The 24728-nt window shown below is 36.9% G+C and overlaps 1 protein-coding gene across 1 annotated transcript in view; it reads right to left on the bottom strand.

Annotated features, from left to right (window-relative positions):
• Positions 1 to 515: 515 nt before the first annotated feature.
• Positions 516 to 24728, bottom strand: part of ITGB8 (integrin subunit beta 8) — a 100961-nt gene continuing 76748 nt past the window's right edge. The window contains exons 8-14 of the mRNA XM_060108301.1: positions 15616 to 15705; positions 11741 to 11875; positions 8693 to 9098; positions 5937 to 6162; positions 4571 to 4677; positions 1396 to 1559; positions 516 to 1302 (exon numbers count right to left, since the gene is read on the bottom strand). Of these exons, the coding sequence (XP_059964284.1) occupies positions 1180 to 1302; positions 1396 to 1559; positions 4571 to 4677; positions 5937 to 6162; positions 8693 to 9098; positions 11741 to 11875; positions 15616 to 15705 (1251 nt within the window). The 3' untranslated portion in view covers positions 516 to 1179. The remainder of the gene's footprint in view (positions 1303 to 1395; positions 1560 to 4570; positions 4678 to 5936; positions 6163 to 8692; positions 9099 to 11740; positions 11876 to 15615; positions 15706 to 24728) is intronic.

The following is a 24728-nucleotide window of genomic DNA, read 5'->3' on the forward strand; positions in this document are numbered from 1 at the left end:
GTGAATTAGCTTATTTCTAAGATATTGTCTATCCTCCTCCAATTGTGTACTTTTAGAATTCTGGTGAGTAGGGTTGAGGTGATTCAAAGAAAGAATGTCCTTAGACTGCATTGAAGGGCAAAAATAATATAGCTTAATTTAGCTTTTAATTTGAAAAATGCTACTATCTACTTGGAATAAATATTGGAGAAGACTCAAAAGTGTGGCACTTTGCTTAGAAACTTTGCAGAGTTTCTAAATATCTCGTGAATTTCCACCTGATGATTAGACAAATGAAATGGTGAAATAATCCATCCAGTTTACCAGGTAGGAAGTATAAAACTCCACATCTGCACACAACGAAGCTGTTCAAATTTTGATGCTACTTGAAGTGTACCTTATTAAATGTTCAGCTTTTAAAAGTATTCTAATAAAGTGACATTGTATTATTATTAGATTTTATGGCAGTAGTAACTTAGCACTTATTTAATCCAGTCATCTGTGACATTATATAAACTTATCCTGTAAGAAAGAAAACCAAAATATAAAGGCAAAGAGGAAAGAATGTTAGAATTAATATCCATCTTGTAAAAGAAGAAAACAAACACACATGCATAAAACTAGTTTCAAAAGCAATATCCCTCAAGATTAAGGTTTTATCTGTTCATCTCTTGAATGAGTGAAACACTAATCATTTACTCATCTATCTGTTCTTGTCTATTCACTGCCAATTGTTGAAGTGTTTGGCAACATTAGTATAACTGCCGTATTATTTTTTCATCTGCATGTTTGGTGCAGGGATTACTGTACCCTTGTAGTGACACAATGCCAAAACTATCTCACAGCATTGTCTCTCTGGGAAGTGTAGAAATGGCGGGTACCTGTAAAGTGTAATCAGTGCTCTTCAGATGATCTACATTCTATGCTGATCTAAATAAGTTATATATTACAGTAAAGTGCTACAATGACACTAGTATCAAACAGTAGTAAGACACATTTTTCTCTGAAGAATTCAGCAGCAGTGTGAGTCACATGATGATGAGGATGCTTGTCAGTCTTCATTCGAGTGGACAACCAGCAACTGGCATGATCTAGAAAATTTATCTCCTCCTGTGACTTATAAAATTACTATTTTATAATAATAATTTTTAGGAGCGATCATTAAAAATCCAGTTTCCCATAAAGTACTTTTTTATCTTTTTAGAAGTTGCACCTGAAAGTTTCATGAGTGTTTAATTTGCTAATGTCCATTTTTATTTCTTCAGGTTTCTCACGTCGGTAGGTTACTGCTCTTGTGCAAACGCCTTGCAGAATCAACTTGTCCTTGATGGAGAGGAAATATCATTAATTAAGTGCCTAAATATTGAAAGTAGACAATAACATACTGAAAGTATTTATTTTTTAGAATTCACTGACCTTTTTTGAGGCTGACACCCTGTAATCTTCCGAGGACTTAATTTTATTACTATTCCATTGTAGTATCACCTGTCTAATAATAAGGACTTTAAGCAACCCAATCAAGAATGTAACTATGAAGATGATGGAAAATATCCTCAAGTAGCTTGGGCTAGAGAAACATTCTGTAAAGAAGCAAATAAATGGTTTAAAAAACTGGAATGAGTAAATCAAAGGGTTCTAACAATAATGTTAGAAGTAAATAATGTTCATCATCTCAGTAGGATCAGAGATATTTGCAAATCTACATTTTCAAAATAGAGGACTGCCATTATTGTTGATTCAAGAAGTAAACTAATTATTATTACTCATTTATTATTCAAATATTTTCAACAGAAAACTCTCCTTTGGAGAATAGCCACAATTAAGGTATTCAATAAGATTATTTCTTTGCAGCTTGATTCTTTATTTGTACTAACTGGAATATGTCCAACTCCCTTAACCAAATATAATTTTATCCGTGACAGAGAGAGGGACAGTTTTTTTGGTGTGGTGTGGATCACTAAGTGGAAAATAGGATTTAAAAAATTATTTAACAGCTCCGTGCATTAACGTATGTTTTTCTTGTTATGCTTACTCCTCATTTGTGACACATCAGTAATGGAAAATAAAGTAAACATCTGCAGAAGCTAAAATTAGTGCTACTCTAATAGATGAATAAATATTTCCTTTGAAACTGCAGTGTAAGTTTTCATTATTATTATACATAGCTTCTCCAGGAAATGGGAGTGTATAATTTGGGACAATACCCAAATCTCTTTCCTCAATTGTTATTAATTTATTTTTTACTTGTCTGTTAACCAAATCTATCCTATTTTGCTTCTAAAAATTCCGCTTTTTGTTTTTTCAAGAACAGATAATTACTAGCTGGAAAAGGAAATGCAGCATTAAGAGGAGGGGCATTCTAGGTCTCTGTTTTAGCCCTAGACCTTTGGCAAACTCTAGTTGGAAAGTCTGCAGGCTCTGTGGCTGCCAGAGGTATTACCCTAGTCTAAGAGGAACATGGTTGCATAATACACAAGTACTCCACAGAACTCACCAGCTGCCCCACACTCACAAAATTACCTCCTGGCCTAAAGAAGCATGTGTTTTCCGTGCATCCTCCAGACTTTGGGGACTTCACCTAACTGTCTGAAGGTCTCCTTGAGAATGCCTTTTGGGAGGGGACCTGCCAAGGCTTAGAAGAACAGTCAGTCATGAGTGATTTGTGTCTGAAATCCCAGGGATGACCAAGCATTGCTCTTGAATACGCCAAGAATTCAGTAACAAGGGCAGGGGCTCTTCTCTAAGTGGGAAGAATTAGAGCCCAGTTTTCTCTTGGTCATAGTGATAAGGTTCCTTGAAAGAAGTGCTAAAAGGAGGCTGGAGGACTACTAACTGGAATAGAAGCACCAAATGCAAGTGCAAGTCTCCGTTTGTTATGGTCTCACACGCAGAAAGAATCCAAGATGCTCTATTCAAAAGTGGTACCCTTGGTGGTGCCCAGGTTTGTGACATGGACGCCTTTCATTTCCCTTGGCTGACTTAGAATAGTTAATCAGCTAAGGAGGCACGTGGCTTGATCTCACTTAATGGCTTCTTGCCTAGTAGGAGCTTAGCCAGAAAGACCAAAAGAACACCCTTTAAGTGTGATCAAGTGGATAGATAATAGAGGTGGCTAACAAATGCCCTTTCCCTCTCCTTGCACAATAGTTGTGAAGGGGAGGGTAGCCCCCTAGCTACTAATACATTTTACAAATATTTCTAATGGGTTAGGATGGAGGACATTTTGGGGGCTCAAATCTGCATGCATTTTTAAATTTTAAAATTTGGAGAGCTAAAAATTTAGCCCTGGCCATGCCTCTTTTCTTAGTTTAGGTCAAGCAAGGGCTTTTCCTAAGGAGCTTTAAGGGAATAGTTTTTGTAACCACACTTAGGTCAAAATAGGTTTGTTTCCTTAACATAATAAATTACATGTTGACAATAAGGGCTCTATTTATTAGGAAAGGCACTTGGCTTTGGGGTGTGATTGCTGCAGCCCCAGCTGGCAGCACATGGGCTCTTTTCAAAGCCAAATTTATTATGGGCTAAGATTAGTGTGGATGTGAGGGGAGACGGAAACAAAACTCTGGAGAAAGTTTGTTCTGTGCAGTCTCTCTAAGACCTGGAATTATTCTTACAGGTTAGAGGAAAGACTAGAAATAGTAGTAGCAGTAGGTACATTTTCAATGAATACATAATTTCAAGCTTCATTTCTAATTCTTATATAGTTTAACACCTTAAACCTGAACAAAATGGGGTGCTGGCTTTTGGGTTCTAATGAATTTTTGTCCAAAATGATCTTTGAACACGGCTTTCACATGTTTCTTCCATTCATATGTCATCTTTTAACTGAAAAAGTTTTTTCATGTTCACTGGCTCATTTAATCCACACAACTCTTTGAGGTTGGTATTGTTATCTCTGTTTTACAGATGAGGAAACTGAGGCTCAGTGAAATTTTGTAAGAGGGCTGATATTTCTTAGCTACTAGTGTCAGGAGACATGCCTTAAGCTAAGGTCTTCAGACTAAAATTTCCATACCTTTTCCATTGTGCCATCTTTATATTAATTCACCCCTAAATTATATTTATATCAGAATGAAAATTATCAGGGAGGAATGGCCCTTTTGAAATTATGTACTTTGCAAAATCAAATCATTGCTACTTAGAATTTTTTGGTGTCACCTGAAACATGAAAGTAAATGTTCGTTTGACATGAGGAAGGTTATAACTGGAAGCAGGTTTGGATTGTGAAGGGTAATGATGGCTCCATAGACCTTGTCTCTAAGGGTGAAATGGACTCTACCTAGGAAACTCCTATTCTTGGCTCACTGAGGTCTCTCTAGAAAATCTGTTTGATATACTTCCATGGAGGTGCACAGCATGCAAATTTAGCTGGGTAGTTGAGATGGTAGTTTAATTGTTAGGTGGGAGATCTAACAATTCAGCCATACCATGGCAAATATCCTCACCTGGTTTTATAGAGCACTATTTCTTGGAGGTTGAAAACATTGAAGCAGTTAGTTCTTTCTTTAGGATGGTTGATTATGAGCCTTTTTGGGGAATATGATTCTCTACAGATACTCTTCAGTACTTTGATTATTAACCTTTTGTTTACCTGATGTTTGGTCCACATAATGCTGTTCCTTGAGAGTACATGAGGTTTTACACCGATCAAGTATAGCTTGAGACAGATTGTGAGGGTGAAGGCATTGCACACAATTCCTGTAAGGGGAAACAAGTGAAAACATTTAATTTTTTAAAAGGTTGTAGCCTGTAGTATTTTCTGTAAAAAATAAAATAGGGTACTGCTTTAGGACAGCAGAATTGTAAAACTGGGAAAGAAAACTGTGACATTTATTTGTAATCTTGGCTGAATTTAATACCATGGCAAAGTTACATTCTAACCACTTAAAATATTTTAATGTATAAAATCAACATAATGATTTTTCTGTACTGAGAAGAAAATCTCTAGGAAATGAATAAGATACTCTCACTGCAAAAACAAAACCAGCTAGCACAGATGTTTTAGAAGACGAATATTATGATACTACTAGAAAAATTTAGCAATGAACATACAGCTCAAATTTTGGTTGGGTTCATTAGAAATACCTCCATCACTCCATCATTATCTTCCTAGTGAGTTACATAACCTACAATGCATAATTTAAAAAATTTTACTTGAGAATGTCTTTTTAAAAATTGAATAAAACAAATTGTAAGGCACAGTGATATTCTGAGTAGTGGTCTTTGAGCAGGACTCAAATTGTTATTGGAAAATTAATTATTGGCACAAAACAACAATGCCACCGTTATTTAACATCACCTTTCCCTTATCCATCACTTCTTTCTAGAGTGCTTCATAGCCACCACTCTTTATCTTTAAAAGAATAAAAATAAAACAATAATAACAGCTAACATTTATTCTATGATTAGTATGCACCAAGTACAAAGGTGTAGGTATTTTTTGCTTGAACATCTAATTTAATTATTTCACAGAATTATACCACGGTATTATTATTATCCTCACTTTTAATATCATGAAACTGAGGCACAAAGAATTTAAAAAATCTTGCCCTAGATCAAACAGCTAATTAATAGTAAGTTGGGAAGCAGGCAGCCCCTAAATCATCACATCGTACGTCTTAAACTTACACGAGGTTATATGACAATTATATCTCAAAAAATCTGGGGGAAAAACAACCCAATGAACCTTTATGAACACTGAATATTATTCTTTAAAAAAAAAACCTATTTCAAAAAAGGCAGTGAATACCTAGATAAATTCTCATGCATGGCCAAAGACTGGAGTCTAAGTCTTCTAATTCCTAAATTCCTCATTCAATTCTTTTTTAGCGTGATGATAACAATTTATCTGGAGAAGATCCAGTAACTTTTAGGTTAAGGTAGGCAAAATAGAAAAGGTCGAACATGAATATAATGAAGGACTGCTTTATGTATGTTTGGAATCAGGAAACACATACCAGTTTTCATTGCAGGCTGTGTGACATGTGGGACAATGTTCACAGAAGCGGCCGATGCTCCTGGGATCGGTGCACTCACACCTGCCACATACACATGTGCCTCTTCCACTACACACTTGGCCTTTTGGATTGACACAGTGCTGGGCAGATGCTGATGGGCACTGGCACCGATCCCCTTCCCAGCCCCTGAAGCACTGGCATTTGCCTGCCTCACACTCTCCATGCCCTGCAACAAAGACCTAAGTTATTGAGGTCACTGACTTTGTGAAGCATTTCCAAACATGAATTCCCCTTCCGTCTCCATGGAAACACACTGACAGTCAAGTGAATAGAAACAGCATCACTTTCTATTTGTCTGACATAAACAATGCCAGGACTTAGGAGTGTCTATTTTCAAAGATGTTCTATTGTAGATAATCTCCCCATGCTAATCTATTGTGCTGACAATTATGAATTCTGCCCTGCCGCAGTGGCTGCCCAACTACTTGAAGATCGCTGTACATTCAGTTTTAAATTAAAAAGACACAAATATAAAGAAGCTACAGAGGCTGATGTAATGTTATCTGATTTGAAATTTGAAAAACGGGTATTTTATGAATAGCTTCCATAATTTTTTCTCTTAGTCACTCATTATTGCTCAGGGCCTGGGATAACTTTGAAGGTCTATTTGGCAAACCCTTTTAAGTGCTTCAGTTCTGCTAGTGCCTTGTTTAAAGATAAGACCTCTGGGGAAGTTGAAGTAATCCTTTCACATCTTCAGCACATTATTTAGCAGGTTTGTGGGGCATGTCTTAAAGTATGCTGTGAGGTGTTATTAGGTGTTAAATGAGAGAAGGCAAGAAAGAAAGCAAGGTGGTATGTGTGTGCATGTTGTAGTTGAGGAAGAACACTGATTATACTCAGTTAAGTGGATTTTAGCCTGCAGGAAGTATCCAAGATTTAATATGCTAATGTGAACTAGAAATCTTCAAGAGAGGGTAAATTTTCAGGGCTGTAAAATGTTTTTCAAGTTTATCTGGCCAAAGACTTTCCCTTCCTTCCTTCTTTCCTTCCTTTCTCCTCTTTCCCTCTCTCTTTTCCTCCCTCCCGCCTTCTCTTCCTCCTTTCCTTCCTTCCCTCAATTCCTGGCTTCTTCCCTCCTTCCTTTTATTGTGGAGCACCTCACAGGGTAACTGTTCCATAGCATCTACTGTTGGATCAGCTCAATTTGTTAAATGTAAAACTAATGATATCCAGGCCAAACAAATGCCTGCCAGACCCGGTTGCCTGTATATGGGCTGCATGACTAATCCTAGCCAGCAGATCTGTGATCATGTGTTTTTATTCTCAAAGGACACTAGTGAAGAAAGTGCTTGTCAGCCTACAGTTTGCATTTATAACTTATATACAAATAATTCAAAGCAGATTCTCAACTGCCTGTAGGTCAGTAGTATTATAGTCATATAGAAGGACCAGTACATTGATTTTTAATATTCTACTATTAACAGAGACTGGGATTCTCAGTGTATTTTAAAGTTCATTGAGAGCTTGACAGCTGTGGGAAATGATGATCTCAGAATTATTTTTCTGCCCTGTCCCTAACAGGATTAACACTAAAAAATTAGATGACAATTGCAGTTTGTTCTAAAGTCATCTATAATCCATTCTACCTAGATACCAGGTACAGCTGAATAAATGTTTAGAATATAAAATATTATGTGTATAAGATAGAATATAAAGGAAATTTGCCATCACATATTTGTGACATAGGGCACATTTTTAATTTACACAAGAATAAAAATGTATTTTGTATAGGTTTGTTACTTTCCATATGCTTATTACAATGAAATATTTCATTTCATCAATAATTTAATTAATATTTGCTTACCAAAATGCAAACTTTAAAAAGGTGCTTTAACAATAAGTGGATTTAGCACACTGTCACAGAAAAATTGTGCTCCGCAACGGGAGAGGCCACAACAGTGAGAGGCCCGCATACCGCAAAAAGAAAAAAAAAAAAAAAAAAAAAAAAAAAAAAAAATTCATTTAAAAATATTTTGTATTAATTTTCAAATGTTGCATATATTTTCTAGAATCTAACCTCTAGGTGGCAGTAAACTGAATTAGCCAAACAGTACTTTTGATATTTTCATTTTAAATTATCTCATTTTTAAATCTGGTCTGTGTGTGCCCTCTGGGACTAATCTAGATTTCTTATGAAACCAGCATTTTCTTGAAGAATTCTGTCCTTTGACAGTTTTGTTGCTGGCGTTGTTCCAAAAATAAAGTAGAGAAATTTAAATTACTACAGATTTACAATGCCATCTATGATAATGCATTAAGAATATTACAATGAATGAAAAGTATATTTTTATAGCTAACTATCCTCTGAGCAAGATGGAGGGAGTAACCACTTATGAGAATGAATCAGATCCTTCTAGAAGAATACCCAGATTATAGAAAATCTGTCAGACATTATCAGTAATTTCCTTTTCTGGTATGTGTCTTTACAAGATCAAGGCATACTTGAAAATAACAATTAACTTTTGGTTTTAATTTTTAAATATTTCCTGTACAAAATAATTTAAACTATAAATATCAGAATCATGTACTGTAAATCTGTAGTTATGTCCTAATTTCACAGACTTTGAAAGTTTGAATATTAAATTCATATTCAAAGTTGGTAATTATAAAGATGTGATTTAAAGATACTTTAACATATATGCTAGTTTAATATATAACTATATAAATAACTGCATGTACATACTTATACTCACCAGCACACAGATTTCCATGGTGATATGGACAAGAAAAGTCATCTTTTTCACAGTATTTTCCATATACTTTTCCAAGCTTAATTTTGTGACATAAACATTTCCCACAAATACAAACTCCTCTACCGCTGCAAGCAGGTTGATCCTTGTGTGACTTGCAACTTTCAGAAGGAAATTGATCTTCATCAAAATGACATTTATTCTCATCACACTGGAAGCACTTGGCATCTAGAAAAGTTTCTTCTACACACTTTCTTTTAGGTCCTTTGCTGTCATCACACTGACAGCTGCAGTTCCTATGTATATGAATTTTAGTGGTTTCATTGAAACCAATAGGTTTGATTATTGCATAGCTCTTTCCTTCCATGACATCACATTTTTCCATTGTAACTGTTACATTGAAAAGAACCTAAATTTTTGGGTGGGGAGGAAGAAAATATATTTATATGTCTTGATAATTTTTATTACCAATATTATATCTGTTAATAATATTTAAGTCAATAATATACCATCTTATAGAAATTAATATTTATAAATTACACATGTACTCTCATATATAGACATAACATTCCTTTTTAATTTCATGTATTTCCTAATTAATGAACTGGAGAGTTAAAGGATGCAATGACTGAGACTTGCCTGTATTGCAGCATTAAATGGACATGGGTTCAAGCCTATTTGAAATGTGTACTCTACTTCCGATCATTAATTTATATCCTCAACTGACTTCTTAGTAAACTTGAGAGAGAATAGACCATTTTCTGGATTCAGTCCTTAACATGTGGAGTTACTGAATATATTTGGCACTAAAGATAGATCAAATAAACTAAAGTCAAGAGCTTCTGCTCTACTGGTTTAAAACCCTGAGATGAACAGTTGTTCAAATGAACAATTTTTATTTTGTTTCTGTTTTCCAGGGGCCCAAGTAAGTTTTAGAGTTAAATTTTAGTTTATACATGGTGTTAAGAAGAAAACATGGGGCTTTCCCTGATGTTACTCAAGGGAAAAAGATTTAGGATTCTCACTTTTAGATCTTAAGATCTCAATACAAGGTCATACATTTGTCTCAGTGGAAGATGTTAGTCTACAACTAAGGATCTGGCCTGGCAGGAATTGGTTTCCCCCATGCAAACTACAGAATGTCTTTCTCCTGCCAAATTTTTCCCTTTTCTCTATTTTTCCTTCCTGTACAACACGATCGGCTTAGTGTGTCTATTTATATTTCTTAACTCACCTTATGATCTTCAGGTACTTTGGCAAATAAGAAGGTTACATGTTTTTTTTCCATGTTAGACTGAGATATGTTACAATTTAAAAATACTTTGTGCTAGGCTTTTTGGTTGGGATGGAGTTAGATAGATAGATAGATAGATAGATGATAAATAGATATGGATGAATATATATGGATGGATATATATATATGAATATATAGAGATTTGCGTGCTCTCTCTATATATATGTATATGTATAAAGGTATAGATAGATAGATATCCATCCCAACCAAAAAGCCTAGCACAAATACACACAATGATATGAAAGGTCTAAATTTAGGTTTATACGTTATATATATATCCATTCGGAATTAGAATTAGTCTCATAATATTAAAATCAATACAGTTGGTGTCAGACTTGAAATGTTTTTTCTCTTTAAAAATATAAGGATTAACAGACTGTAGGATAATGTGGTCAACTGCCAATATTAATAGAGCAAAACTTGGGGTTTATATAATTAAGTGGTCAAATGACTCTCCCTTAGTCAAACTGTTTATACTACTTGGTTGAAAGTGAGGGAAAAAAGGGATGTAGACAAAAGGAAAAAAAAATGTAAGGAGTAAGGAAAACCATTCTGCCAAAATTGATTTTGAAAGAAAGAGCTACTTTTAAAAAGGTAACCCTTTCTCAAAAGCTAACTTATCACTATCTTTTGCTAGCACAAAGTTTCTCTGTATTCAGTGGAAATTAAATATGTATTTTGTAAACTGGCATAAAATGTCTTTTGAACAAAATTCAAGCAGTGATTATGGAGGAGCCTACAGAATTTGAATTTGAAATAATTAATTTCAAATATACAGCTTGTTGGAACAACTATACTACCTGCAGATTCTAAACTTCCCGAGAGAAAAGTATATTCTAACTAAAGAGAAGGAAGATTCTCCTTTATTCAACCTTAGAATACTAGGATTTTTAATCTCTTTCAATAACTTTTTCTTTTTCTCTATAGCATGATATTAAAATAATAACATCATAGAACCTTAGAGATGGATGGAGGTGGGATTGGAAATCTTCTAGTTCTAGCTGTTTATTTAAAAATGAGGCAACTGATGCCTCAAGAGGTAAATGACTCACTGAAAATCACTTCATTCTACAAGAATTTCTTTTAAAAGCATATTTCTGTGTATTTACTTTCTATTGTGCCAATCCTGGGAGAATCCCTATCTCCCCTGGTCCTATTTCCTGATGCTGCTATAATCCGGATCTCTCTTTTCCATATTTCATTCCTTTTTAGTTAAATGATGACACTTTTTTTTTGTTGTTGTTGTTCTTAACAAATTTCCCTACCTTGTAGGTCATTGTATTGAGATAATACAAGTGTACCGGGACAATCACAAAGTGAAAGATTTTGTAATTCTTAATCTTTATCAACAGCATTCTTCTCTGTCGTTTTTACTTTCAACTTTCACATTTACTCTGAGAATTTTCAGATTTGAAACAAAAAGGTATTATCATCATCCTAAGTATAGGCACTTCTTGTTTGAGGAGATATGATTTCCTAACATTCACTGGCTGTGTCATCTAAGTTTAAAGTTATTATTATTAAATAATTATTTAATATGATATATATTTATTTATTTTAACTAGAGTTTGAGAAAAGTCAGTGGAGTTACAGCAAGTAGGAACTTAGGGATTGGATAATAAAAGTTACTTTGAAGTGTAAATGAGATTCTTGAGGTCGGTAGTAAAAAAAGTTTTTCTGAATGGTTTGATTTTTCTGTAAGAAAGCATGCCAAACAACTAGTTTACTTTAAATGGGAAAAACGCACACCCACATACTTCGTCATTGCTTGTCACATTTCCGCATCCGTCTGTGCCTGGCTTTCTGCTCCCATCTGGACAGATGGCAGTAATGTTAAAATAGATGCCTTTTATCTGGTTTTCCACCTGAACTTTCACTTCTGAAATGAGTTTCTGCAGAGATGACATTTTTTAGTTGTATACTATAGCAGTTTCTAATGTAAGCAACAAAACAGAGTCAAGTTTATCATGTCATTCTAGATTTAATTTTTAACTAAATCAAAGAGTTTGTCTCTGTAAAAGGTCGATTAAAAACAGTGTTTCCACATAATGACCCAATTACATTTGAAATACATAAAAAATACTGAAGGATTTTCTGCATTTAAATGGCTCTATTTTTTCATATATTTCCATGACTGCATTTTGATCACCTCAGAGATATTTCTCACTCAGCCTGTTAGGAACATAATCATTTTAATCCAATAATATTTATATTTTTTGGTAAAATTTAAATAAAGCATTGAGAATACATATATCATCACAGAGGCTAAATCTTGACAGCTTAAAATCTGGAACATGCTTCTGACACTTACAGCTGTTAAAGAAGCATTTCAGTTTCAAACACTTTAGACTATCATGAAAGCTAAACTGCCTTATTGATACAGAATTGAAAGATAAATTTTTGGGAGGGCATTTCTATACTGTAGGTATAAGAAATACCTGCCAGTTATGGCTCCATAAATTCTCCAAGAATGGCCTAGGATTTTTGCCAAATCCCTGGGGCTTGCTATGTCAATCAAATTTGTTCCAATCCTTAATACTGAAATAGGGCCCCTTACTGGGCAGAAAATCATTTGCTCATTTATTCACTCATTTATATAATCATTCAAAAAACATGTATGTATTGCCTACTATGTATCAAGCACATCCTAATTTCGTCCAATCTCTGAGTTCCAAAAGTTCTAGCTACATTAAATATATTCTGTAGATCTGTGTGAATTTCATCTCATAAAACTAAGAGTCTATCACATGCAAAAATCCTTAACTTATTTTTGTAAACAAAAGGAAAGGGAAAAGACGAAGTATGTACCTAAGGAAAGAGTGAGTAGCAGGGTGTGAAGGAAAAAGAAATCCCCATGGGTTCTAATTCTTTACTTGAGTAATTTTTCTTCTTCAACTGTATAATCAATAAAGAGATGTGTGCTTACTGATTAATAATTGATCATGGAATTATGGTAGTAAATCTTTAGAGTAAGATACTTCCTCAAATTAGCAAATTTTATTTGAATAAAGGTAAGACTATATTAGTCACATTTTTTATCTACCAGAGAATTCATACATTGTAATCACTTAATTAAACAATTTCAGTAAAAAATAGAAACTTCTAATGGTATACAAATGGTATTGATATGGTGATGGTTTGACAAATCAGAAGGAAGTTCCTAATACCATGGCTGTTCTTTTTGCCCTTTTGAAATTCTGCTTCCCTTAAAACCTTAAGCTAGTTTCACCAATGTTTTTCAAACAGGGTATGAAGACAAATAGCTAAAATTTTGCCCAGTTTTGAGATTAAGAAATTAAGTTTCAGGGCTTCCCTGGTGGCGCAGTGGTTGAGAGTCCACCTGCCGATGCAGGGGACACGGGTTCGTGCCCCGGTCCGGGAAGATCCCACATGCCGCGGAGCGGCTAGGCCCGTGCCATGGCCGCTGAGCCTGCGCGTCCGGAGCCTGTGCTCCACAATGGGAGAGGCCACAACAGTGAGAGGCCCGCATACCGCAAAAAAAAGAAATTAAGTTTCAGACACAGTCTTAAGCTTGTCTTTTAATATCTAACAGGTACAGAGGCAGAATTTATTTTTTCTAAAGTATAATTCTTTTTTATTCAACATGATTTATTTTTTTATGTCTTAATTTCAGCTAAATTACTATTAAGTTATTATAGTCATGATTTTTATATAGTTTTAATTCTAATGGCAATGCAGATGTAAAGGATAAAAAACAAAATGCAATCACATTCACCTGTGCTAAATTTGTATATAATTTTATTAAAAGTCTTAAAAAGGAAATGCAAAGTATTAAAAGTTAGAATAAAAGATTTTTATTATTTTTTCTTCAATGAACTGTGAACAGTTTCTGTTGAACTGTGAAGACAAAATGAAATTTCAGAAGAATTTTGAAAGTATAGACATATATAAAATAATAACAGAATCCCAACTTAAGGAGATTGTTTAGCCAGAGTTCCTGTCAGTTTTGTTAGTATTTTCTAATTGTTTAAGGTTAATCAGAACTGCAATTAGATAATGCATCACATACCTATTCTAGCAAATAAAGAACATTAAAAAAAACCTGCTGTTTCCCTTGCCATGGGTGCAGTTTTAGATACAGGAAAGTTTGTCGACTTATATTTTTTCTTTGGTGTAATAAATGGGTTTATACTATGAAAACTAGGGTGACTTCTAACACTGCAAGCTCCTTTCTTATTTTGATTATACTTGGGAACAAACTTCGGATGGGAACGAATTGTACACAGTTTTGGTTTTCCTTGATAAGAAGCTCCACCAGTCCTAATGTTTTTTGTTTTTGTTTTTGTTTTGTACAGTGAAGAAGAAATATAATTAAAGATGCTTTTCTTATTTCATCCAACATAGTCTTCAGACATAGAAAAATTCCCTGGCAAAAAACACAAAAACAAAAAAATCTCGCAAGGTTTATTTTCCTTTTAAAAAAAAGAAAGTTTAAACAAGTCCTTCGTTTTCTATCCCGTGTCTACTTCCTGCCTTACTCTTTTGTACTTGAGTTGAAGGCAGATGTTCCATGAAGAAAATGAGAAGAGAAGCCTAAGATTTCTCACAATGCTTGGGCTACTGTTAACACTGTTCAACTCTACTGTGTCAGGAAGGGAAAAAGAGAATTTTGGGAAGTGGGAGTTTATCAATGGTGCATAAATTCAGGGTAGAATAAAGCGTATCTTTAGACACTATGTAAAAAAGAAAAAAACAACAACAGACAAACAGATTGTGTAACACAGGAGGAAGCATCTAGAAGCTAGAATTAAAGACCTAGGTTTTGGTGCTGCTGCTTCTGCTTGTTAGCTGTTTGGCCTTTGATTGATTTGCTTAGCTTCTTTGAAGTTCTACAAATACACAGTGGGAGTACTAATACCTGCCTTATAGGTCGGTTGTGTGGATTAAATGAGGTCATGTATGGAAAATAACTGGTTCTTAGTGGTATTAAAATGACAGCTGCTATTATTACAACTTCTTAAAAGAGATTATTCTATCCAGAAATGACCTAGATTGAGAGAGCAGATGTTTCTTAAATCTTTGCATTTGGTACCCACTCTACACGAACTGGGGACAGCATACAACTGTCGTCTCAATAAAGTAGTGTATCTCTTAGGGTGATTCTTTTAATCAAACTAGTTTGGTAAAACTGCGTAAGTAAACGATCGAACAACCAAGTGATTGATCTAGGAGACCCCAACAAAGTTCTCTTAGTAATCTCTATATCTCATACAGTTCATTTTCCCTGGAAAGTTGCTGTTTAAATAACACTGTGGATTGATTACTTTATGGCACTGGAAATTGTGAAATTTCTTGGTAATAAAGTATATTCTATAGCTGTGATTTGGTGACTCACTGAACATTTGATGAGGAAGGAAATTTAGATAGTCTGTAGCTCAACCTGAGTTTAGTAAACTGTGTCAGTGAGACATAGTGAAGCACAGAAAGCTGAAATGACTTTCCCAAGGTTCTATAACTAGTTAGTGGTAGAGCCAGGGCTAAGCTCAGTTTCCTAATTCCTAATCTGTTTTTTCCACCACTCCTCTCAAGATGATAGGGCATTAGTTTGTACCTTGCCATGGAAATTGAGGTTAAGAGTTTATTTGAAAAAATGTGTACAGTATATACATACCTGATAGGCTTCTACAACCAGATTATTGAGGTTTGCAGCCTTTGATTCTATTTCACCAGCAATGGTGCCAGGCAAGAGGGGTAGAAGATCCTAGAAAACATACCAATAACCTGCACTTAATGACAATAGTATACAATGGTTTAGCAATCAACAAATATTAAAAAATCTTGTAGTTATCAGTGGAAGGTGAGTCATTACATGAATCAAAAACTATGAGACACAAGAAAAATATAAGCAACTAAGCAGAGCAGCCAAAACATATGTTCCTGAAATAGTATGTGTATGTGCATGAGTGTGTGTGCATGCACAAGTTACATGCTGACCTAAAACTCAAAGAACAGACTGGCATTTCCCAAACTATCCCCCATAGAACATGATCCCAAGAGATTTTAAAATGAAAAGGGTTCTGAGGGCAAATAAGTTTGATAAGTTCTGCATATGGTTTATTCCACATGGAGACTCAAAATGTACACCACTGCAATTCAGAAATAATTTAGCATTATTAAATGCAGCATTCCCTAACATTTACTTAATTACAAAACTCTTTTCTCATGTAACATATACAAATATTTTGCAGAACTACTTTTCCATGGAATGGTCTTTAGGACATATTTGCCCAGACAGGAGAAAAAAATCAAAGTCACAAATGGAAGCTTCATGGAGCAGGTGTTCTTGATGGATGGTACATAATAATTATGGAATCAACTCTAGGTATCCCTAGTGAGAAATGAGAATTAGCAAAGGCTTAAAGGTTTACCCAAGTTGTAGATGAAGTAAGAATAGAGAAGAAACTAGTCTGACTAGAGTGAATGGTGCATATTTATATGGAATCAGATAATGAAAAGTCTTGAAATACATTTATATACTCATTTTACCATTCACAAGTATCATTAAGTTCCTGCTGTATGCCAGCTACTACTTGGTTACTAACAAGTTGGTATCTCAGGTAATAGGGAAAATGTATCAGTTAAATATTTTAAAAATTCATTTATACAACCTTTATTAACTAACCACCATATACCACTTTGGAAATGCTAAATTGCTACGCCACATAGTTTCCATCCTTAAGGATCTCACAGGAATATAAATGACAGTTTCAAAAAACAACGTACACCTGAAGCAATAGACATATGTATAGACCCTAATGAGAGGGATACTGAGCAAGCATTTGAGAGCTGGGGAAAGTTGTCAAGGACTGTTTCCTGGAGGAGGTGATTCATGAGCTGTTTCTTAAAGGATGAGTAAGAGTTAGTCAAGTAATGATGGAGAAGGGCTTCCAGGCATGGGAGATAGGTAGCAAGAACAAAGTCACAAAAGAAAGAAAGAGCCTGGTGAGTGTGTGTACACAGGAGGATTAGAAGCACGACTGCAGGGACAAGTTTAAGGCAGACAATATTAAAGACTTGATCCTCTAGATCAGAGGGAACCACTGGAACATTTTACTCTAGGGAGTACTGTGGTCACACCTGTGATTCAAATAGCTCATCCTGTAGCCGAGCGGAAGATAGATTTGGGAGATGGGTTAGGAGGCTGTTACAATCCAGACAAAGATAATTAATAAAAATATCTCTGAGCAACCAAATTAGGTGACTGCAACGGAATACACAGGACTCTTAGCAGAGCCGGGCAGGCTTTTAGAATCTGCTGACTCTTAATTTGCACACAATTCAATTAATAATAAACCTGGTTTTATGGTTTAACAGTCAGTGGAAATTTTCTTAAAGGAGTAGGGAGAAACTACTAGAGCTAATATCACCATCAAGAAGTAATAAATAGCAGAGAAAAAGAAGGTAAAAGCAATAAAGAGCTGCACAGTAAGTTGAAATTCAGTTTGAAATTTAAGCTTAGAGTTTAAGAATACAGGATTTAGGCTGTTAGGAAAGTTTGGGAAAGTATATAACCTCCCTAAATACTTTCCTTCATCTTTAAAATGGGCATACTAGTAATATTGCCCTCATTGTTATGAGTTTTAAGAGTATTAAATGAGTTAATGTTAATAAACTCAGTTCCTGACAATAGTAAGTGCTCAATAAGTAGAAGCAGTTACTATTGTTAATAAAGTGATTCAGGCATTTAATTTGGGTCAGAGCCCTACTTCTGTGGATATTAATGGTTGTTTGCTTAAAAAGGGGGTTCCATGGTATATAAGTTTGGGAAAACAGGGATTTATATTTTCACTATAGATTTCTAAGAGAAGAAATGGTATAATTTAAGTAGCACTTTCAGATGATAAACGTGGTAGTCAGGTATTAGGGAAATTGTTGAAGGGAACACCAGCTTTGTGACAAATGAAAATGGGTTCAAGTATTTGTTGAAGCCAAAAGAAAATGTAGTTTCTCTGAAGTATTAAAAAATAAGTAAAGAACATTAGGAGTAGAAGGAAGAAGCAAAGACCACAAAGGAGATGAAGAAGACCCAGTGAACAGATATGTGTAATGAAAATTAAGGTATCACAATATTGTAGAAATGAAAAAAAGAGAGTTTTCTGGAAAAAACCTTAAAGACTGTGAAAAGAAAGCTATAGCAGGATCACAGAAGTTATAGGTTTGGGGGTGACAGGGGGAATCCCATGGGGTGCTGCCAGAGTGACATAGGTGCCAAACGTCTTTTGGGCTTGTAGGACTCACCTGGCCCAAAAGATACTGGACAAAATCAACATTATTCTTATGTAGGAAGGCTTTGACTGGGTTAGCCACTTCCATGGCTCCTCTTGTTCCTTTACTAGATGACCTAGACCAAATCTAGGTACGTTGGTGCTATTGTAAAATATGCTGATATTCCCCAACCTAACCTATTATAAAGATATGCCCATGGGCTAGAAAAAGCAGAACTCTGGACATGAGTGGTATACTTGGAGTGTGAACTACTTTTCACCTGATAAAAGTCTCCTCCATTATTGTCACAGTCAGTACAACACCAAGTATCAGTGCCCACACTTGGTTCTAGGTGTAACAAACATAGAATTTATACTTATTTATATTTAACTGCTAACTTAAGACCCTGTGTGGTATACATTACTTTTTTTTAAATTTCAACATCTTTATTGGAGTATAATTGCTCTACAATGGTGTGTTACCTTCTGCTGTATAACAAACTGAACCAGCCATATGTATACATATATCCCCATATCCTCTCCCTCTTGCACCTCCCTCCCAGCCTCCCTATCCCATCCCTCTAGATGATCACAAAGCACCAAGCTGATCTCCCTGTGCTATGTAGCTGCTTCCCACCAGCCATCCATTCTACATTTCATAGTGTATATACGTCCATGCCACTCTCTCATCTCATCCCAGCCCCCTCCCTCTCCCTGTGTCTTCAAGTCCACTTTCCACATCTGTGTCTTTATTCCTGTCCTGCCCCTAGGTTCTTCAGAACCATTTTTTTTTAGATTCCATACATATGTGTTAGCATACGGTATTTGTTTTTCTCTTTCTGACTTACTTCACTCTATATGACAGACTCTAGGTCCATCCACCTCACTACAAGTAAATAAATTTCGTTTCTTTTTATGGCAGAGTAATATTCCATTGTATATATGTGCCACATCATCTTTATCCATTCAACTGTCAGTGGACACTTAGGTTGCTTCCATGTCCTGGCTATTGTACATAGAGCTGCAATGAACATTGTGGTACATGACTCTTTTTTTTTTTTTTTTTTTTTTGCGGTATGCGGGCCTCTCACTGTTGTGGCCTCCCCCGTTGCGGAGCACAGGCTCCGGACGCGCAGGCTCCGGACGCGCAGGCTCAGCGGCCATGGCTCACGGGCCCAGCCGCTCCGCGGCATATGGGATCCTCCCAGACCGGGGCACGAACCCGTATCCCCTGCATCGGCAGGCGGACTCTCAACCACTTGCGCCACCAGGGAGGCCCATACATGACTCTTTTTGAATTATGGTTTTCTCAGGGTATATGCCCAGTAGTGGGATTGCTGGGTCGTATGGTAGTTCTATTTTTAGTTTTTTAAGGAACCTCCATACTGTTCTCCATAGTGACTGTATCAATTTACATTCCCACCAACAGTGCAAGAGTGTTCCATTTTCTACACACCCTCTCCAGCATTTATTGTTTGTAGACTTTTCGATAATGTCCATGCTGACTGGTGTGAGGTGATACCTCATTGTAGTTTTGACTTGCATTTCTCTAATAATTAGTAATGTTGAGCATCCTTTCATGTGTTTGTTGGCAATCTGTATATCTTCTTTGGAGAAATGTCTATTTAGGCTTTTGGCCCATTTTTGGATTGGCTTGTTTTGTTCTTTTGATATTGAGCTGCATGAGCTGCTTGTATATTTTGGAGATTAATCCTTTGTCAGTTGCTTTGTTTGCAAATATTTTTTCCCATTCTGAGGGTTGTCTTTTTGTCTTCTTTCTAGTTTCCTTTGCTGTGCAAAAGCTTTTAAGTTTCATTAAGCCCCATTTGTTTATTTTTATTTCCCTTTCTCTAGGAGGTGGGTCAAAAAGGATCTTGCTGTGATTTAGGTCATAGAGTGTTCTGCCTATGTTTTCCTCTAAGAGTTTGATAGTGTCTGGCCTTACATTTAGGTCTTTAATCCATTTTGAGTTTATTTTTGTGTATAGTGTTAGGCAGTGTTCTAATTTCATTCTTTTACATGTAGCTGTCCAGTTTTCCCAGCACCACTTATTGAAGAGGCTGTCTTTTCTCCAGTGTATATTCTTGCCTCCTTTATCAAAGATAAGGTGACCATATGTGCGTGGGTTTATTTCTGGGCTTTCTATCCTGTTCCATTGATCTATATTTCTGTTTTTATGGCATTACCACACTGTGTTGATTACTGTAGCTTTGTAGGATAGTCTGAAGTCAGGGAGCCTGATTCCTCGAGCTCCGTTTTTCTTTCTCAAGATTGCTTTGGAGTATTGAAGATGGCGGAAGAGTAAGACGCGGAGATCACCTTCCTCCCCACAGATACACCAGAAATACAGCTACACGTGCAACAACTCCTACAGAACAACTACTGAATGCTGGCAGAAGACCCCAGACCTCCCAAAAGGCAAGAAACTCCCCACATACCTGGGTAGGGCAAAGCAGAGAGATTCCCGCAGAGAGGAGCGGTGCCGAGCGGCACTCACCAGCCCGAGAGGCTTGTCTGCTCCCCCGCCAGGGCGGGCGGCGCTGGAGCTGAGGCTCGGGCTTCGGTCAGAGCGCAGGGAGAGGACTGGGACTGGCGGCGAGAACTCAGCCTGAAGGGGGCTAATGTGCCACAGCTAGCCGGGAGGGAGTCCGGGAAAACTCTGGAGCTGCCGAAGAGGCAGGAGACTTTTTCTTCCCTCTTGGTTTCCTGGTGCGCGAGGAGAGGGGATTAAGAGCGCCGCGTAAAGGAGCTCCGGAGACGGGCGCGAGTCGCGGCTGAAAGCGCGGAGCCCAGAGACGGGCGTGGGACGCTGGGGCTGCTGCTGCCGCCGCCAAGAAGCCTGTGTGCGAGCGCAGGACACTGTCCACGCCGCCCTTCCGGGAGCCTGTGCAGCCTGCCACTGCCGGGGTCCCGGGATCCAGGGGCGGCTTCCCTGGGAGAACGAACGGCGCGCCCCGGGCTGGTGCAACATCACGCCGACCTCTGCCGCTGCAGGCACGCCCCGCACTCCGTGCCCCTCCCTCCCGCCCGGCCTGAGTGAGCCAGATTCCCCGAAGAGGCTGCTCCTTTAACCCTGTCCTGTCTGAGCGAAGAACAGACGCCCTCCGGCGACCTACACGCAGAGGCGGGGCCAAATCCAAAGCTGAGACCCAGGAGCTGTGAGAACAAAGAAGAGAAAGGGAAACCTCTCCCAGCAGCCTCAGAAGCAGCGGATTAAAGCTCCACAATCAACTTGATGTACCCTGCATCTGTGGAATACATGAATAGACAACAAATCATCCCAAATTGAGGAGCCAGGAGTCAGTGCTGTGCCTCTGAGGTGGGAGAGCGAACTTCAGGACACTGGTCCACAAGAGACCTCCCAGCTCCACATAATATCAAACGGCGAAAATCTTCCAGAGATCTCCATCTCAACACCAGCACCCAGCTTCACTCAACGACCAGCAAGCTACAGTGCTGGACACCCTATGCCAAACAACTAGCAAGACAGGAACACAACACCACCCATTAGCAGAGAGGCTGCCTCAAATCATAAAAAGTCCGCAAACACCCCAAAACACACCACCAGACGTGGACCTGCCCACCAGAAAGACAAGATCCAGCCTCATCCACCAGAACACAGGCAGTAGTCCCCTTCACCAAGAAGCCTACACAACCCACTAAACCAACCTTAGCCACTGGGGACAGACACCAAAAACAACGGGAACTACGAACCTGCAGCCTGCAAAGAAGAGACCCCAAACACAGTAACATAAGCAAAATGAGAAGACAGAAAAACACACAGCAGGAGAAGGAGCAAGATAAAAACCCACCAGACCTAACAAATGAAGAGGTAATAGGCAGTCTATCTGAAAAAGAATTCAGAATAATGATGGTAAAGATGATCCAAAATCTTGGAAATAGAATAGACAAAATGCAAGAAACAGTTAACAAGGACCTAGAAGAACTAAAGACGAATCAAGCATCGATTAAAAACACAATAAATGAAATAAAAAATACTCTAGATGGGATCAATAGCAGAATAACTGAGGCAGAAGAACGGATAAGTGAGGTGGAAGATAAAATAGTGGAAATAACTGCTGCACAGCAAAATAAAGAAATAAGAATGAAAAGAACAGAGGACAGTCTCAGAGACCTCTGGGACAACATTAAACGCACCAACATTCGAATTATAGGGGTTCCAGAAGAAGAAGAGAAAAAGAAAGGGACTGAGAAAATATTTGAAGAGATTATAGTTGAAAACTTCCCTAATATGGGAAAGGAAATAGTTAATCAAGTCCAGGAGGCACAGAGAGTCCCATACAGAATAAATCCAAGGAGAAATACACCAAGACACATATTAATCAAACTGTCAAAAATTAAACACAAAGAAATCATATTAAAAGCAGCAAGGCAAAAACAACAAATAACACACAAGGGAATCCCCATCAGGATAACAGCTGATCTCTCAGCAGAAACTCTACAAGCCAGAAGGGAGTGGCAGGACATACTTAAAGTGATGAAGGAGAAAAACCTGCAACCAAGATTACTCTACCCAGCAAGGATCTCATTCAGATTTGATGGAGAAATTAAAACCTTTACAGACAAGCAAAAGCTGAGAGAGTTCAGCACCACCAAACCAGCTTTACAACAAATGCTAAAGGAACTTCTCTAGGCAAGAAACACAACAGAAGGAAAAGAACTACAATAACGAACCCAAAACAATTAAGAAAATGGGAATAGGAACATACATATCAATAATTACCTTAAATGTAAATGGACTAAATGCTCCCACCAAAAGACACAGACTGGCTGAATGGATACAAAAACAAGACCCATATATATGCTGTCTACAAGAGACCCACTTCAGACCTAGAGATACATACAGACTGAAAGTAAGGGGATGGAAAAAGATATTCCATGCAAATGGAAACCAAAAGAAAGCTGGAGTAGCAATTCTCATATCAGACAAAATAGACTTTAAAATAAAGACTACTAGAAGAGACAAAGAAGGACACTACATAATGATCAAGGGATCAATCCAAGAAGAAGATATAACAATTGTAAATATTTATGCACCAAACATAGGAGCACCTCAATACATAAGGGAAATATTAACAGCCATAAAAGGAGAAATCGACAGTAACACAATCATAGTAGGGGACTTTAACACCCCACTTTCACCAATGGACAGGTCATCCAAAATGAAAATAAATAAGGAAACACAAGCTTTAAATGATACATTAAACAAGATGGACTTAATTGATATTTATAGGACATTCCATCCAAAAACAACAGAATACACATTTTTCTCAAGTGCTCATGGAACATTCTCCAGGATAGATCATATCTTGGGTCACAAATCAAGCCTTGGTAAATTTAAGAAAATTGAAATTGTATCAAGTATCTTTTCCGACCACAATGCTATGAGACTAGATATCAATTACAGGAAAAAAGCTGTAAAACATACAAACACATGGAGGCTAAACAATACACTACTTAATAACGAAGTGATCACTGAAGAAATCAAAGAGGAAATTAAAAAATACCTAGAAACAAATGACAATGGAGACACGACGACCCAAAACCTATGGGATGCAGCAAAAGCAGTTCTAAGAGGGAAGTTTATGGCAATACAATCACACCTTAAGAAACAGGAAATATCTCGAATAAACAACCTAACCTTGCACCTAAAGCAATTAGAGAAAGAAGAACAAAAACATCCCAAAGTTAGCAGAAGGAAAGAAATCATAAAAATCAGATCAGAAATAAATGAAAAAGAAATGAAGGAAACGATAGCAAAGATCAATAAAACTAAAAGCTGGTTCTTTGAGAAGATAAACAAAATTGATAAACCATTAGCCAGACTCATCAAGAAAAAAAGGGAGAAGACTCAAATCAATAGAATTAGAAATGAAAAAGGAGAAGTAACAACTGACACTGCAGAAATACAAAAGATCATGAGAGATTACTATAAGCAACTCTATGCCAATAAAATGGACAACCTGGAAGAAATGGACAAATTCTTAGAAATGCACAACCTGCCAAGACTGACTCAGGAAGAAATAGGAAATATGAATAGACCAATCACAAGCACTGAAATTGAAACTGTGATTAAAAATCTTCCAACAAACAAAAGCCCAGGACCAGATGGCTTCACAGGCGAATTCTATCAAGCATTTAGAGAAGAGCTAACACCTATCCTTCTCAAACTCTTCCAAAATATAGCAGAGGGAGGAACACTCCCAAACTCATTCTACGAGGCCACCATCACCTTGATACCAAAACCAGACAAGGATGTCACAAAGAAAGAAAACTACAGGCCAATATCACTGATGAACATAGATGCAAAAATCCTCAACAAACTACTAGCAAACAGAATCCAACAGCACATTAAGAGGATCATACACCATGATCAAGTGGGGTTTATTCCAGGAATGCAAGGATTCTTCAATATACGCAAATCAATCAATGTGATACACCATATTAACAAGTTGAAGGAGAAAAACCATATGATCATCTCAATAGATGCAGAGAAAGC

The sequence above is a fragment of the Mesoplodon densirostris genome, chromosome 9 (genome assembly GCF_025265405.1).
Source record: "Mesoplodon densirostris isolate mMesDen1 chromosome 9, mMesDen1 primary haplotype, whole genome shotgun sequence".
Classification (NCBI taxonomy): domain Eukaryota; kingdom Metazoa; phylum Chordata; class Mammalia; order Artiodactyla; family Ziphiidae; genus Mesoplodon; species Mesoplodon densirostris.